This window comes from Rhinichthys klamathensis, unplaced genomic scaffold (genome assembly GCF_029890125.1).
Source record: "Rhinichthys klamathensis goyatoka isolate OS25496 unplaced genomic scaffold, OSU_Roscu_1.1 h1tg000019l_1, whole genome shotgun sequence".
NCBI lineage: Eukaryota > Metazoa > Chordata > Actinopteri > Cypriniformes > Leuciscidae > Rhinichthys > Rhinichthys klamathensis.
Genome location: NW_026606570.1, coordinates 3,217,709 through 3,232,197, shown reverse-complemented (window position 1 = coordinate 3,232,197; position 14,489 = coordinate 3,217,709). Strand labels below are relative to the sequence as shown.

General features: G+C 36.2%; 1 protein-coding gene across 1 annotated transcript in view; it reads right to left on the bottom strand.

The window, feature by feature from the left end:
- Nucleotides 1–14,489, bottom strand: part of zswim7 (zinc finger, SWIM-type containing 7) — an 81,539-nt gene that overhangs the window by 44,866 nt on the left and 22,184 nt on the right. Inside the window, exon 4 of the mRNA XM_056236198.1 lies at nt 7,406–7,508. Within this exon, the coding sequence (XP_056092173.1) occupies nt 7,406–7,508 (103 nt within the window). The remainder of the gene's footprint in view (nt 1–7,405; nt 7,509–14,489) is intronic.

The window sequence follows — 14,489 nt, the reverse complement described above, 5'->3', positions numbered from 1 at the left end:
AGGTATGATTATGTGCATAACACATCTCTGCAGTAGAAATGACCATTCCTTAACACAGGTCATAATTTAATTAGACAAGCAGTCTGACGAGACAAAGAGAAATAAAACCCAAAGTCCCGCCTGTAAACTTCCAACCCTCTAATTGGCCAAGCCAACAGGAAGAGGCTGGATTTCTCCAAAAGTGATAAATAACGCTTCCCCCCTCCGCTCACTCTCTTCCTCCCTTGTCCTCGTGTCATAATGTAACGTCTCGCCTCCGGGCGAGCTCGTCGCCTTTCTTTTTATTTGTTTCTAGTTTCGTTTGTGTTTTTCAGTTTTAGATAAGTCTCCGTGTTTAATTCCAATCGACGAGTGAAAAGAAAACCGCGTGACATATCTCTTCAGCAAATCCATCTACAAGGGACCTTTAAACGAGCGCGCTCGCTTTGAAGGAGAAACACGCGCACGTGACCGTGTGACGCGCCGGACCGAGCGACGCACGCGCTTCTTCACCAGCCATGCAAAGATGTAACGTTAACTCCGCGTGATTTCCCCGTAGAAATATTTATTTCTTTTTTGTTAGTCAAAGTTTTGTTTTCCGTAGTTGACTCAGTTCACTTCCACGAAGTGAAACGAACTTAGCCGAACTATTTCCCTTTGGTACTGTTACCCCAAAGACTTTGAACCTCCGTTCAACACGCGCGCCAAGCAGCCCACGTGACGCTTCCTCACACACAAAGGACTCAGCTCACGCGGCCAGACAGGGCCGTACAGGAATGCTTGGACACAGAGAGGCCATAACATAACTTGAGCAAGTATAATCTCTTTATAGAGCTTCTAAGAAGCTTTAAGATGATGTTTCGTGTTGTAATCAGAGAGGTGAATGTCTTAGGAGGAATTCTGCCAATGTTCTATCTCTCTCCCCCTTCCTCTCTCTCTCTCTCACTCGCTCACGCGTGTAAGTTATCCATTGTCCAAACTTTACGCATTTCTCGTTCATTGATGTCTTATTGTATTGTTCATTGATGTCTATGTGTTTGTAAATATATATATATCCCGTGTAACCGTAGTAAATACATAAGTAGTCATGCCTCTATTAAATTAATTATATATTCATTTGATTGATGTACTGTCTCTTTGCTCAGTTTCAAGTCCCTTAAGTGCCAAAGATCTTATGCTACAAGCTTACTAAAATTAAATATACCTTAAAGAGTATGTGTTTATGGGGCGGGAAACCCAATTCTTCTGGCCAGAGAATTGCGTTTCCTGAAATCCTATAAAGTAAGATGATATTGTGGAGCCCCACAAATATTATCCTGACAATTGAGCTAATTCATTTGACCTGTTTTGTGAAACTTGGTCCGTGTAATTAATTGCAATCAACTTGTGGTTAATATCAAGGATTCACATGCATGCATGCAGGTAAAATGACAGATCCTCCCTTATCGGGAGATTTATTAACATGTAAGACTGATCTAATCCAAACATGTATGAATAATTTATGAATAATTTTATATTAATTACCAATTATTAATTATGATATGCAAATTCCCCACGGATTAGATCCGCCCATGAGTCTTTACACATGGATGCTTCTCATGCCTTTTTAGGGAATAAAATCTGTTCAAACGCATGATAACTGACTGTTTGGTGATTAGGGATGGGTGATAAATTACAATAAGAATAAGAACATGCATTAAAAAAGTAGTTAAAATATTAAAAAGTAACATTTTGATTTCATGTTTGTTTTACAAGTGTCCCTATTTAAGCCTCTTGAGTGTTTTTCATAACACACACACACAAAAAAAAAATGTACAACAGCGCGAGCAAGCAGTCTTACTCAAACTTTACTTTCACAGAAGTGACCATGTGGTGTCTTTGCACAACAGAGGATTTTAAAGTCTTGTGTAATTTACATGAGCATTTCTTAACACTAAAACATACTTGTCTAACACTTAGAAGAATATCAACTAACAACTTTGCTTTTACCAATAAAAAAATAACCTTTTAAAAATACCAAAATCCTCTTGCTTCTCAAACTACCTACATGATCTTTCCATAGTTGTCCTTTGGTGAAACATACCACCTTATTAAGGCACAACAAAAATCAACATAGGCTTGTAAAGCAGCCGGTGTGACAAACACTGGCCATTATTTCCCAGCGGCCCAAAGCCCAGTAGAGTCATTAGTGTCAGTGGAGCATTATCACAATAGCCTGGACTGATCTGCTGCTGCCAGTGTGAGCTACATTTATGCAGCAGAAGGGACTTTCACCATTAGACCAATGGATAAGCTGCCCATGTCCTGTTTACTTGTTTATGGTTTAGCAGACAGTCAAAATCAGAGGCAAAGTATCACATGTAAACGAGAGTATAATAAATGATAAACAAAAAACGGACAACTGGTTAACTGTAAGCTACTTTACCAGCACCATTAAGCTTTGCCACCATATAAATAAAATTACTACATTTTATTAGTACGTATTAAATCGTAATAATATTTCACAATATTACTCTTTTTACTGTATTTTTGATCAAATAAATGCAGCCTTAGTGAGCATAATAGACTTTAACATGTAAAAGTTAACTTCAAAACATTCAAAAGTTTGGACGATTTTTTTTTTTATTAAAATAGTTTTTACTCGAAAAATAAATAATCCTCCCCATAATAGTTCGAAGAGAAAAGAAATAAAAGGACCAGAATCACATTTAATTTTATTTTATTTAAAGAGTTATGTTTCTTCTTTCTTTTGTTATCAGTTAATGGCCTAATGTACACTGGGGTGTTATTTAAAGCTGTGGTATTTCTGTCCTCTGTACTAGTGTAACTAAACCAAACTGCAAAAATAGCGTATAGTGTAAAATGTTCTCCAACACGCACCAGTCAGGGCATACAAACAGATTTAAAAGTGTATTTCAGTCAGTGAAACTGTAAGCAACAGTAGAGTGTTTGAGATTTATATTAACACGGAAACTACCTCATGGTGTCAGAAAAACATCCATGTCTATGTTATTTCTTGACTCCACCTACGCTACTGTAGGTCAGGATTGTAAGTGAAGGTCACTGAACACTATGGCAGCTGGACTGCAGCCCCAGGGCAGGACGTTATTAAGCACAGCTGATCTTAATAGAGTATGACAGTCACAATGACATATTAATGAAGATTCTTTCCCCAGAGAGGGGCTGACTGACAGGATATTGGCAACTGGACCAACGGAAACATTTCTTACCACCGCAGAACGACCCACCAGTGAATTTCTGCTACAGCAATGGCAATGCAGCTGGATTTGTGGTCTGAGTGCACCACAGATTTACACTTAAACAAACACGATTTTGCTGATTTCGGAGAAAACTTTAACCATGGAAAATACATCTGGTTGTACCACACTCTGAGGTGTGCTTAAAACATAAACAGTTTGGCCTAAATATTTCTGGGGGATGTGTAAAACATACAGCGCATTCTACCGAGTTCTGTGGGTACAGATTCCTGTGTGCCTGAATATCCCTGCTTTTGTGCTGTTCCTCTTCACTAAAAGACCAAATACTGTGAAGTGTTTATCAAGTATTAAATCACATAAATTACAAAACAAAAATTCACAGTCACCTTTGCATTCAGTATGAATGAGCTCCAGAACTAAAGATGCTATTGAAAAACAAAAATCCAATTTAAGGTCCTTGCACACTGAGTCCGAAATTCGCGTCCAAAATTTTTGCAGGTAAAAGAATAAATACGACCTCATGTTTTGTCAATCACGTTTACACACTGCCTCCGAAACTTTCGTCCGTCATAAAAAAAAAATCGGATCGGGTTCGATTTTCTGTGTTTTCGCATCCGTAGCAAGCATTTTGAATGGTGTTTTGACAATTCAGAGCCACCGAATGACGAATACGAAAAAACGCATCGAAAATTTCGGACTCAGTGTGCAAGGACCTTTAGAGTTGAGAATGTGATCGGAACGATTTAGCACCTCAGGGTACACGGTAGAAGCAGCTGTATTGGGGGCGTATTACAGAAACTTTCTATCTTAAGTTGAGATCTGACAAGTTAATTTAGGATTTTTCACAAATTCATATTAAAGCAGCAAATCTTAAGTTGATTTAGGATTCTTATCCTATCTTACAATAGTCTCATCTTATCTGTAGTTAGGAAATCTTAAACCCCTCCATCGAGTTCGGTAAAAGAAACAAAATAGGTGGTGCTTTTCATTTAGTGAAGTTTTGATAAGCTTGGTAGAAAAGGCAAAGCCTAATCCTTTTTGTTTCATAGGGGTCTAATTATTTGTCAGAGTTTTGTCGTCAAAGTGCAGCACATCATTTGGGTGTTCACAAAGTCTTTCCACCATCAAACATCGCTGTTCTTCATCTTGTATCATTATATCATTAATGTGACGCTATTCTCAGACAAGGCTATTATTGTGTGATTTTTACAGTTGGCTTTCAAATCATTTTGAATTTAGGACACCATTGGGGTTGTTCTAAAGTTAAGACAGTTTTTAGGAATTTTTGTGGAGTTAAGATGCTTCTGTAATACCCTTTTCCTATCTGTAGTTAATATAAGATTATGCATTTAAGAAATGTCATTTTGTAATAGCTTTTTTCCTAAATGAGGTCCTAACTGAAATTGCCATGGTTACCAAACAGATAAGATAGGATTCTAAAGTTAGGATCTTTCTGTAATGCGCCCCCTGATCTCTGCTCAGCACAGCATTTTCAGACAGCTACATTCATCCTCAACATAATTTCACTTGCTTTGTTTTCATTAGGTTTTCAAAATGTTGCAATTGGCTCTACATAATAATCACTCAGTTTGTTCCGATATTAATATAACACAGTAATGAGATTAAATGCAGGAAATATTCCAATCACCCTAAAAATTACTGTGCCACATTTTCACACCAAAGCTAAAAAATTATTTTAGATTGCATATTAAGGTACTCAATACATCCCTCTCACATTTCATTGTTCCTATATTTTACTTCAGTCACTTTAAATTTAGTGAGGCTCATCTGGCATGAGAGAATGGAGTTTAAAAACATTGCTGTCTCACCACAGCACGATAAAGAAGATATTGAAACATGTCACACACACATAAAAAAAAAAATCATGATATTGTAATATTTAATTCTAATAATTATATAATAGTTTTTCTCTCAGAACTCAACATTTGGTGTCACAATAGAGTAGCCTACAACATTCATTTTCCACATAACTTAAATTGAAACGCTTTAGTAGTGAAGCACCAACATTCTTAAAACCAAAAATATTCAGCCGAAATATCATTTTTGGCCAAAATAGTTTTGGAAGGCAGAAATCATCATCCAAAACAGTGACGTTTAATTATCATCTATTTCGTACACACAAGGAGGATAGGCTACAGCAGGTAAACATGTCAGCAGTGTGGATGCCAATTTTTGGCTAAATGAAGTGTTTAAGTAAAAAAAATCATTTTGGTGCATCACTTACGGAGAGACAGAACATTAAAATAATTAAAGGGGTAAATGTTACTTGTGAACTAGTGTAGTTTATTGTCTGGTTTGGGTGGGTTTCAGTTCAGTTTGTTTCCATGGTTTTACATTGTTTGATTATCAGTTGCACCTGTTCTCTATTTCGTTGATTGGTTTGCCCTGTGTATTTAATCTCCGTTTCTCTTTCATTTCTTTGTCGTTCTCATCACGTGTTCACGGTTGTTCAGTTAGTGTTTTGAGTCCAGTATTTTGTGTTCAGTTTAATAGTTATACAAATCATTACTGCTAGCAATAAGATCCAGCCGATCTCATCCTTTGCAATGAGTAATGAGTCCCAAATGGACCACTTGCACTGAGCTTCGTGACGCACTTCCGTTTGGAAATAGTACGTCTCACTTATTTCCGGTTATGTTTCCTTTCAATGTACTGTGGTCAATGAGTTGAACAAACGCCACCTAAAATGAGTGTCCGCAATAAGATTTAAAAATTTGGCAATTTTTATTGACAGGAGAAGGTATATTCTGATGTTTACTGTTTGCAGAATTTTCCTAACTTATCGTAACAAGGTTTTAATCCAACCCAAGCCGATCTGAGAAAGCAGCGGGTGTTAAAAATACGCCATTATTTCACCACAGGGTGTCAGTGTTCGTCTAAACTAGTGACCGCGACGCTGTACGAACAACGAACAATTTATTTATATGGATTAAATATTTTAATCATTCTGTGTCATTTTTCAATGTCAATCTTTTCACTCTTTACATGTTTATGCCCAAAATGCTATACTATTCAAAGTAGTTGACTGTCATTCTCCTCTACGCTGTGTGCGTTACTGATTAAATAGCCTAGCCTATTTAACATCGTTATAGGCACCTCGCGAGCATTCACTCATTCAACCATTTTAAAAGACTGGAATAAACCGGAAACTCCCGATATGTACTAACTAGAACGCGGTAGTAGTTGTGCAAGTAATCCAATGGGAGAGAAAAAAGAAAAAAAAGAAAAACAAGTTCAATGTTGAAACATTATTGAACAAGAACACAAATGATTCCTGGAAAATACCTTAAAAACATTTAATTACAGAAAATACTTATATTTCCTGTAAAATTAAACAACTAAGCCTAGAATTACAGATGACAAATAGAGATGATAAATGCACAGAGACAACAATGACTATCCAAAGCTGAATCACAGCAGGTCATAAAAAGGGCCGTTAACTTTTATTACTATATTGTTCATAGTTTTCTTAATGCTTGCTTTTCTTCTGTGCTGTCTCGCAGTAGGCGTTTAACAGACTTTAATCCAGTTTAACAAACATATGTTGAGATCTACGGTCAATCACGTGAGGAATTATGGGGAAACTGAGACAATTCCACCCACCAACTGCCTCCTGGACATTGGCTGATCATTCTAGACACTCAGGAACTGAGAGTTCAACATGACGAGTTCACTGTGGGTGGTGTTGGGATGTATGATCATGGACCGTGGTGTGGTCACTATCAGAGATGGACTGGTCATAGCAAACTAAGGGGATTTAAGTCACTCTGACTGACGGAGCATTTGTGAACTCCTTAATGGGTCATACAACCTATTTTAACACCGGTTAGTCATCATGGCAGTTGTGAAAAATGCTACAAACATTTCTGTGGTAGGCTGTGGAGTGTAGGGGAGACATAGCACAACAGCGGCTTCTGATCCAGTCACTCTTAAGTAAAAGCATCAGTGTACTTCAAAATATGCAGTCTGAAGCAAGCAAGATGAAAACCAAAACTCTGTATTTTTGACATTTCAGCCAAATATTTTCAGGTCCAAACATTTCGATGCATTACTTCTTCGAAATTATCACTTCAGCCAAACATGGTTAAAATAAGTTTTTTTTCAGCAGCTGAGAGGAAAAACTTTATTTAAGATATTTTATATTGTTGCAGACATTTTTGGGCAGTATTTAGCAAACTCCCTTCTACCTGAAAAGCCTTTCGACTGCTGGGAGATGACACACATGTGACAGACCGTTGGTCCACCAGGTCCAATGCCTGAAGAGCACATGGGCCAAACACAAATCGCAATCTGAAACAGAGACAGAACAACAGCAAATATACTTAGGGCATTTTAACACCTGTAGATTGTTTGTTTTGTTCCAAAACAGGGATTAATATTATTACAATGTTGCAATTTCTTCTAGGGGTGTAATGACACACTCGTAAAATTTGTTAAAATTCACGGTACACAACTATCGCGATACTTGCCAAAATAAAGAAGAGCTTGCTTGCACTTGCACTTATACATTATATTCAACATTATATGTAGTGGTTTAATTTAATTTGTAGTAGTTTAATTTTCCTGTCACTGAACATCTGTAAACTTTTATTTTGTCTGATGCAGTACACTCACACTTGCAGGCATTCAACATACACGTATTTATATATATATATATTTTTTTTTTTTAGGAAAAATGCCTGCTTGTGTTGAGACGATTTGTATTGTAACAGAAGTTTCCTGATTCAAATTGTGTATAATACTGTTGAATTAGAGTGCATAGTTAATATGTGTACTATTAAGTGCACTTAAAGTTGGATTCAAATCCAACAACAGTTATCCAACAGGTTTGATTGTAGTTAGTTTGACTGAAGATAGTTAGCTTGGCAGTTTAAGTTCAAATTACTAATTTGAACTTAAACTGGCAAGCTACACTCTTAGAAAAAAGGGTTCATTGGGGTTCTATATAGAACCATAGGGTTCTTTACTCAACTCCAAAGAACCTTTTATGCTAAAAAGGTTCTATAATGACAAGAAAGAACCCTTTTGGCACAAAGGTTCTTTAGGCTATTATTCATTCATATATTATAATATTCTGCAACATTTTGTAGTTGTAATTAAATTATTGTTTATTAAACTGTTGTAGTAACTTAATATCATATTTTAATCATGCTGATTTTTGGAGGAGTAAAAACTGAAATGGCACTCGTGATATTGATTAACTACATAAAATTATATAAATATATACATTTTCTAACCCCCATATCTTGAATTTTGTGATCATTCACATGCATTCATAAATGCTTTTGAACACACTGAATAATGCAGTGAAAGAACGCACTCAAAATGCACACGCGCACTAGTAGCCTATAACTAACTTCATCATGTAGGCTAACTTTAGATCCGTGCACTCTGTAGGCACGATTTGTTTAGTTTTTGAAATATACTTGATAATGTTAAAGCGCACATCGTTAAAACAAAAAATACGATATTATCGCAGACGATTTAGCTATATCGCACACCTCTATATTGACCTTATCGTCATCATCATTATTATCATCATAACAAGAAATTACTCAGTACAAAAACAAACATAAGGGCTCATTCTAAGCCATTTATAGCTGAGGCTTTCGTCTTGTCTTACTTAGCCTTGTTTGCTGCTCTCATTATTTGTCATTTATGTGAAATTATTGTAGGCCTACCGCAACTAAACAATTTTGCATTATGGATTTAATTTTTTTATCTGTTGAACAGCAAACATAAACAAAAAGAAGTAATAAACTCATTATTTTCATTAATTTTACAAAGTAGCTAAACAATTTGTTTGCATTTGCGCGCAGCGCTGTCTCGCGAGTGCGTGCACGCACGTTTTTGAATTCCAACGGTCGAGAAGAGACTGATCCGTGATCCCCGTCTGCTGATTTAAATTGATGGTCTGACGGAAATATTGTTGTGGTAAGTCAGAGAAATACATCGATTTTTTTAAAGTAATTTACTTGTTATAAGCTTTAAACCCATTAGTAATGAAGTTGTCAATTTTCTACAGTGGATTTACACTAAAACACGAAAAAGAGCCTGAACCGCGACAGTGTCACAAGTTGCCTTACAGTAGTACATCGGTAAGTTAAGTTTTGTTGTGCTTGTTGCAAACTGTTAAAATTTTGTGTTTTCTGATCCTAAGTTTTTAACTGCAGATAGTGCTCTAATCTCGTTTTTGACCGCACACTCAAATGGTCATGAAGAACAGCCCTACAGAACAGAGCGCTTGTGTGAGTTCAGCTTAGGGGCGGTTCTAGACCCTTTTTAGGTGGGCTTCAACCCCCATATTTTTCGTCTCAGCCCCCCTAAAACTATAATCAGCTATCTGAACGATCAGGCCAGTGCTGCTTCTTAAGTAAAGTTTATCATTCTCTCTTGTTTACTGATCGACCCCCCTAAAGGTGAAATCCTAGAATCGCCCCTGCAGCTAGTGGTTAAATGTACTCGCACTTCGCACTTATGATGCTAGATAATTGTAAACAGCCCAATGTGAACACTCTTGTGATTCACTTCAACATTTTCAAACTTTATGAATGATTATTTTATGTTCAAGTCAAGTGTTGTCTAAGGAACTGGAAGCAGGTCGGTTTCTAAAGCACACACAGCTTAAAGGGATAGTTCACTTTAAAATGATAATTCTGTCATCATTTACTCACCCTTCAGTTGTTTCAAACCTGTATGAATTTCTTTCTTCTGCTGAACACAAGGGAAGATATTCATATCTATCTAACAACTTGAGGGTGAGTAAATGATGACAGAATTTTAATTTTAAAGTGAACTATCCCTTTAAAGCTGCAGTAGGGAGTTTTGAGAAAACGTTGACTTAGCCTGAAAATTTGAACAAGCACAACTTACAGGTCCCACCCCCTTGCTCTCTGCTGCGCTACAGCCCTCCCTCCACAGCGGAGCCTGTCGTGAACGCGCAGGCTAGTAAACCGGGCCACCCATAACGGCGGATAAAAAGTTATATGGCACATTCACTAATAGGGATTAAACGTCAATAATATGCTTTACATTGACTATGGCCTGCCCATACTTTGACTACAAACTTGGTCCTCAAAACATTATGTATTTTCCAATAGCCTACATGTAACTTTATAACGTTGCACTCTTTCTATAAGTTATAAATAGCTAGTAAGATAACGTTAATATAACGGTAACTAACGTTACAGTATGTAAGTAATTATTCTAGCGATATATAATGCTAGATAAGGTGTGCTAGTACATTTCAGTAACATGACAAGCCAGTGAATTAGCAGGTTTCAATTGTTACTTAGCAGAGTGCGTGACATTTTATCTACATGTTATGCGGCTAGAGTTTTGACACCGAGTCAATGGGCTCTGTGTAATTCTTTCTTTTTCGCTTGGTTATCGTCATCAGTCTTTTTCCTTTTACCTCTTTGTTTTATGAGCAGGTGTCACTCGAGAATTGGCAGTTTAGGTTGTTTCTCCGTCATAAGCACAGCTGCAGCACGCCGGCAATCTTGAGTTTGAACGACGGCTCGCGCTGTGCAAGAGAGGGGTGTGATCAGCGCGTACACGAGCGTGACTGACACTGCTAAGACATTCCTCCTGGCTCTGATTGGTTGTTTCTGACCGGGAGCGTGTATTTCTTGCAAATGGCAATAGGACCACTGGGAGGAGCCAGAGGAGCTTGATTTTTACACAGATTATCTGTCTCATATTCTACTGTCAGGACATAATGACAGTTTTAACAAATACATGTTTTCAAAAGTTACCTACAGGAGCTTTAACTACAATTAATCTGCCCTGATAACAAGTGTATTAAATTGACACTATATCTTTACTTGGAATGCGCTTGCTTGTAGACTGTACAATTAGGTTCTATTCACATGTTCTCATCCCCCTTCATCCATTAATTCCCTAAATCACTTTTCCTCTTTAGGGTTGTGGGAAGGCTGGAGCCTTTTTCCCTCAGCAACATTTTTAAATTGCCTGTTCAAATACAAATTTGTTTAATGCTTTTTGTAGAAGATTTGTTTTTGAGAAATGTACATACGCATCATGATTGTTCATTTTAAAGTTTTAGGCGATTTTATATGAAAAATCAATAAATTATTTAGAAATTCCACTAATATTTATATTCATTTTTACATTTACAGAATAAAACTTTACTTTTTTTTTATGGTAGACCAAGGTTAATAAAGTAGTGACATGTACATGATGTGAAACTAATAGTAACTTTCTGTTTTCCTTTTCAAGATTACATAATGGTAGACAAATGGACAACAGATGATGTCTGCAAATGGATCCAAACCATCAACCTGATTGATTCCAAAGAAGTCTTCAGAGGTATTTAATGGAGTTCTGCAAATGCCCATTCTGTAATGTCATTAAGTGTACAATACACAAGTACCTTAAACATTTGCAACTACTTCAACACCAGCGAGACTTCAAAATAATATGTAATATAGAGGGCTGTAAGAGGAGCCATTTCACAAATAATTTATATGTTTTTCCAACTTGCAGGAATCAGTAAAGCCAACCAATGAAGCTTCAAACCCCCTCCATGCAAAAAGAGCCAACATCAATATGGAGGGTGTCAACATTGTGAGCGCAGAAATGGATGTGATGGAGGCAATGGAGTGCCTCTTTGCTACTTATTTCGTATTCAGTGTGGAATACCCCAAGCACATCACTCACACGATGAATTTTGTTGAGCACTACCTGTTTAACCCTCTGGGGACCAAGGGTTTTTTGGGGCCCTTGGGATGTTTTGACATGCACTGACATTTGTGCTTTTTTCAGTTATTTATAAACATGTTAATGGCAAAGGTGTAAATTCACTCTATATAGCACAAACGGGCTACCATAATCTGTGAACAACATGTATGTACATGTTTGTATTTTTGAGAGAATATTATTTATGCATGGTTATTGAAAAACTTAAAAATAAAAGTTTCTGAAATAAGGCCACAAAACACATATTGATTATTTCTTCACAAGACTTTTGAAAATTGTATCACATAGTCTAGAATATTTGCTCCAAAACTATGTGAGAATCATCCTGACTACTCATTCAGATAAGTCAATAAAGTCTTTTATAATGTGTATGACGTGTTTAGTGTGAGAAAGCTTTATGCAAGGAGGCGTGATCTCTCATTAATATGTATGGCATTTCACACCTGAGAAAGACAAAGACCCTCCCATAATAGCCCTATTAGGTGCTATCAGGCCCCATTACGAGGAGCCTTTCGCAAAGAATGAGGAGATTTAAAAAAGAATGGCTTTTAGATTGTTTGGATTTATTTACAACACAACATAATCCAAAGATACACAACAAAGGACAAAAAAGCACATTAGTAAACACACTGATCTAAATACAGAGGCTTGCACAGTCACACAGCATTGTCCCATTCCTGAAACATAGTACATACCTGTCATTTCCAAGGTGTTTGATTTTTCATTACAGTCTCCTGTGAATGTTGAAGTCAGCAGGACTGATATCATGAGAAACTATACGGCTGCACGACTTTGGGCATGCATTGTAGATTTTTCTGGTTAAAATAGCTTTTTAATTATAGGCTATATATATATATATACACACACACACTGCTTAGAATTAGAAGAGAACACACCCATGCTAAAGTTGACTAAAAAGAGGAATAAAAAAATCTTAATGCCTTAATTAAAAAATTAGGAAAACTCTAACCTTTAGGGACGTGAATAATGTCCCTGAATTCTTTGTGAATGAATAATGTATCGCAAATAATTAAATGTTCTTCTTTAAAATACAGGGTGCATACGTCTGGACACTTCTATCCACAGAAACTCCTAACAAAAGCTGATGTCTTTATTTTGAAGCTTATTTGAAGCTTATTTGATGCTTATTTGATTTGAAAAACTTTATCCAAAACTAGTCAACGAAATTTTGTCTTTTATTTCGTCTGTAACAGTGCGTATCTGTGCGTTCATTCATTCATTTACACACACACACACACACACAGAGAAACATATTCACATTTAAACAGTATGCTATTTTTCCGTTTACAGACACTAACGTTATTCTATATCGCGATTAGAACAAAGCACAGCCATAAAACACTTACAGTTCTCAGCTGAATCTGTTGCTCCTCCTCGAAGTGAAAATAAACCAGCACTTCTGTATTAAATGTCCCAGGATTATTCCTCATAGCTGCGCAAGACGAATCTTAATCTGACTAAAAAATATAGTGCGTTTACAGCATTTGCCTGGGGGCGTTTATCTATTTTGCAAATGGCCTCAACACATTATCTTATGAATAGCGCGCTCTGCGAGTGGGTGTGAACAAATTAACGATAATGAGCTGAGACAGGAGAAACTGTACTTCTCTTTAGTTTCAGACAGATTACATTGCAGGAGAATATTTGTTTTAAATGTGAATTGTTTTATTTAAAAGTAGAAATTTTAAGCGTTCTTTAGACGTATGTTTCATGTTTGTGTGATAAGTATTAGCGGAGTTTCCGTTCATTTTCCAGACATGTTTCAGAAAGATTTTTGCGGAGAGAGTGAGCTGAAAGCGCACCCTGTTTATTTTATTTATTTAAAAAAAAAAACAAGGTTTTGATGTTAATGTGAGTGTACACAAAAAAAGAAGACCCTCTATAGTTTATAATCATGTATTGATTTTATTTATATGACCATAAATGACGGAGTATTTTAAGTCTATGTTGCTGCTATGTGAAAAAAAAACAGCAAAACGCGCGGGCGCGTTCTTGGTCCCCAGAGGGTTAAACTCTCCAGCAGCCAAAAAAAAAAACTGTCTGTCCCAGTGCTCAAAATGTATAATCAATTATCATAATACTTTGATATGTCATGAATAGTGCTAATGTAAATTTGTAAATATGAGGCGATTGATGTTATTCTGAAATGCTGATCTGAATTTGAATCTGGTTTCAGAATTTAATCTATGTATTCACATTCTTTATGAGTGATATTAATATGAATTTGTAGATTTTAAGTACTTCTATATCTGTATATTTCCATTGTGAGTTATATTAATATGGATTTGTAGTTTTGAGGGACTTGATGTTCAAACACTGATGGGAATTTAGATTAATTGTATATTTGCATTATTTATTAGTGATAGATTAATGTAATTTTGTACATTTTATGGGCTTATTTTGTAATATGTAGATGTAGGTGAAACTCTATTTTCATTATTTATGAGATATTTTTAAATGGTTGATGGTTTATTTAATGTTGAACCCTTAAAAAGGGTTCTATATAGAACCTTTTAGGGGTTCCAAATA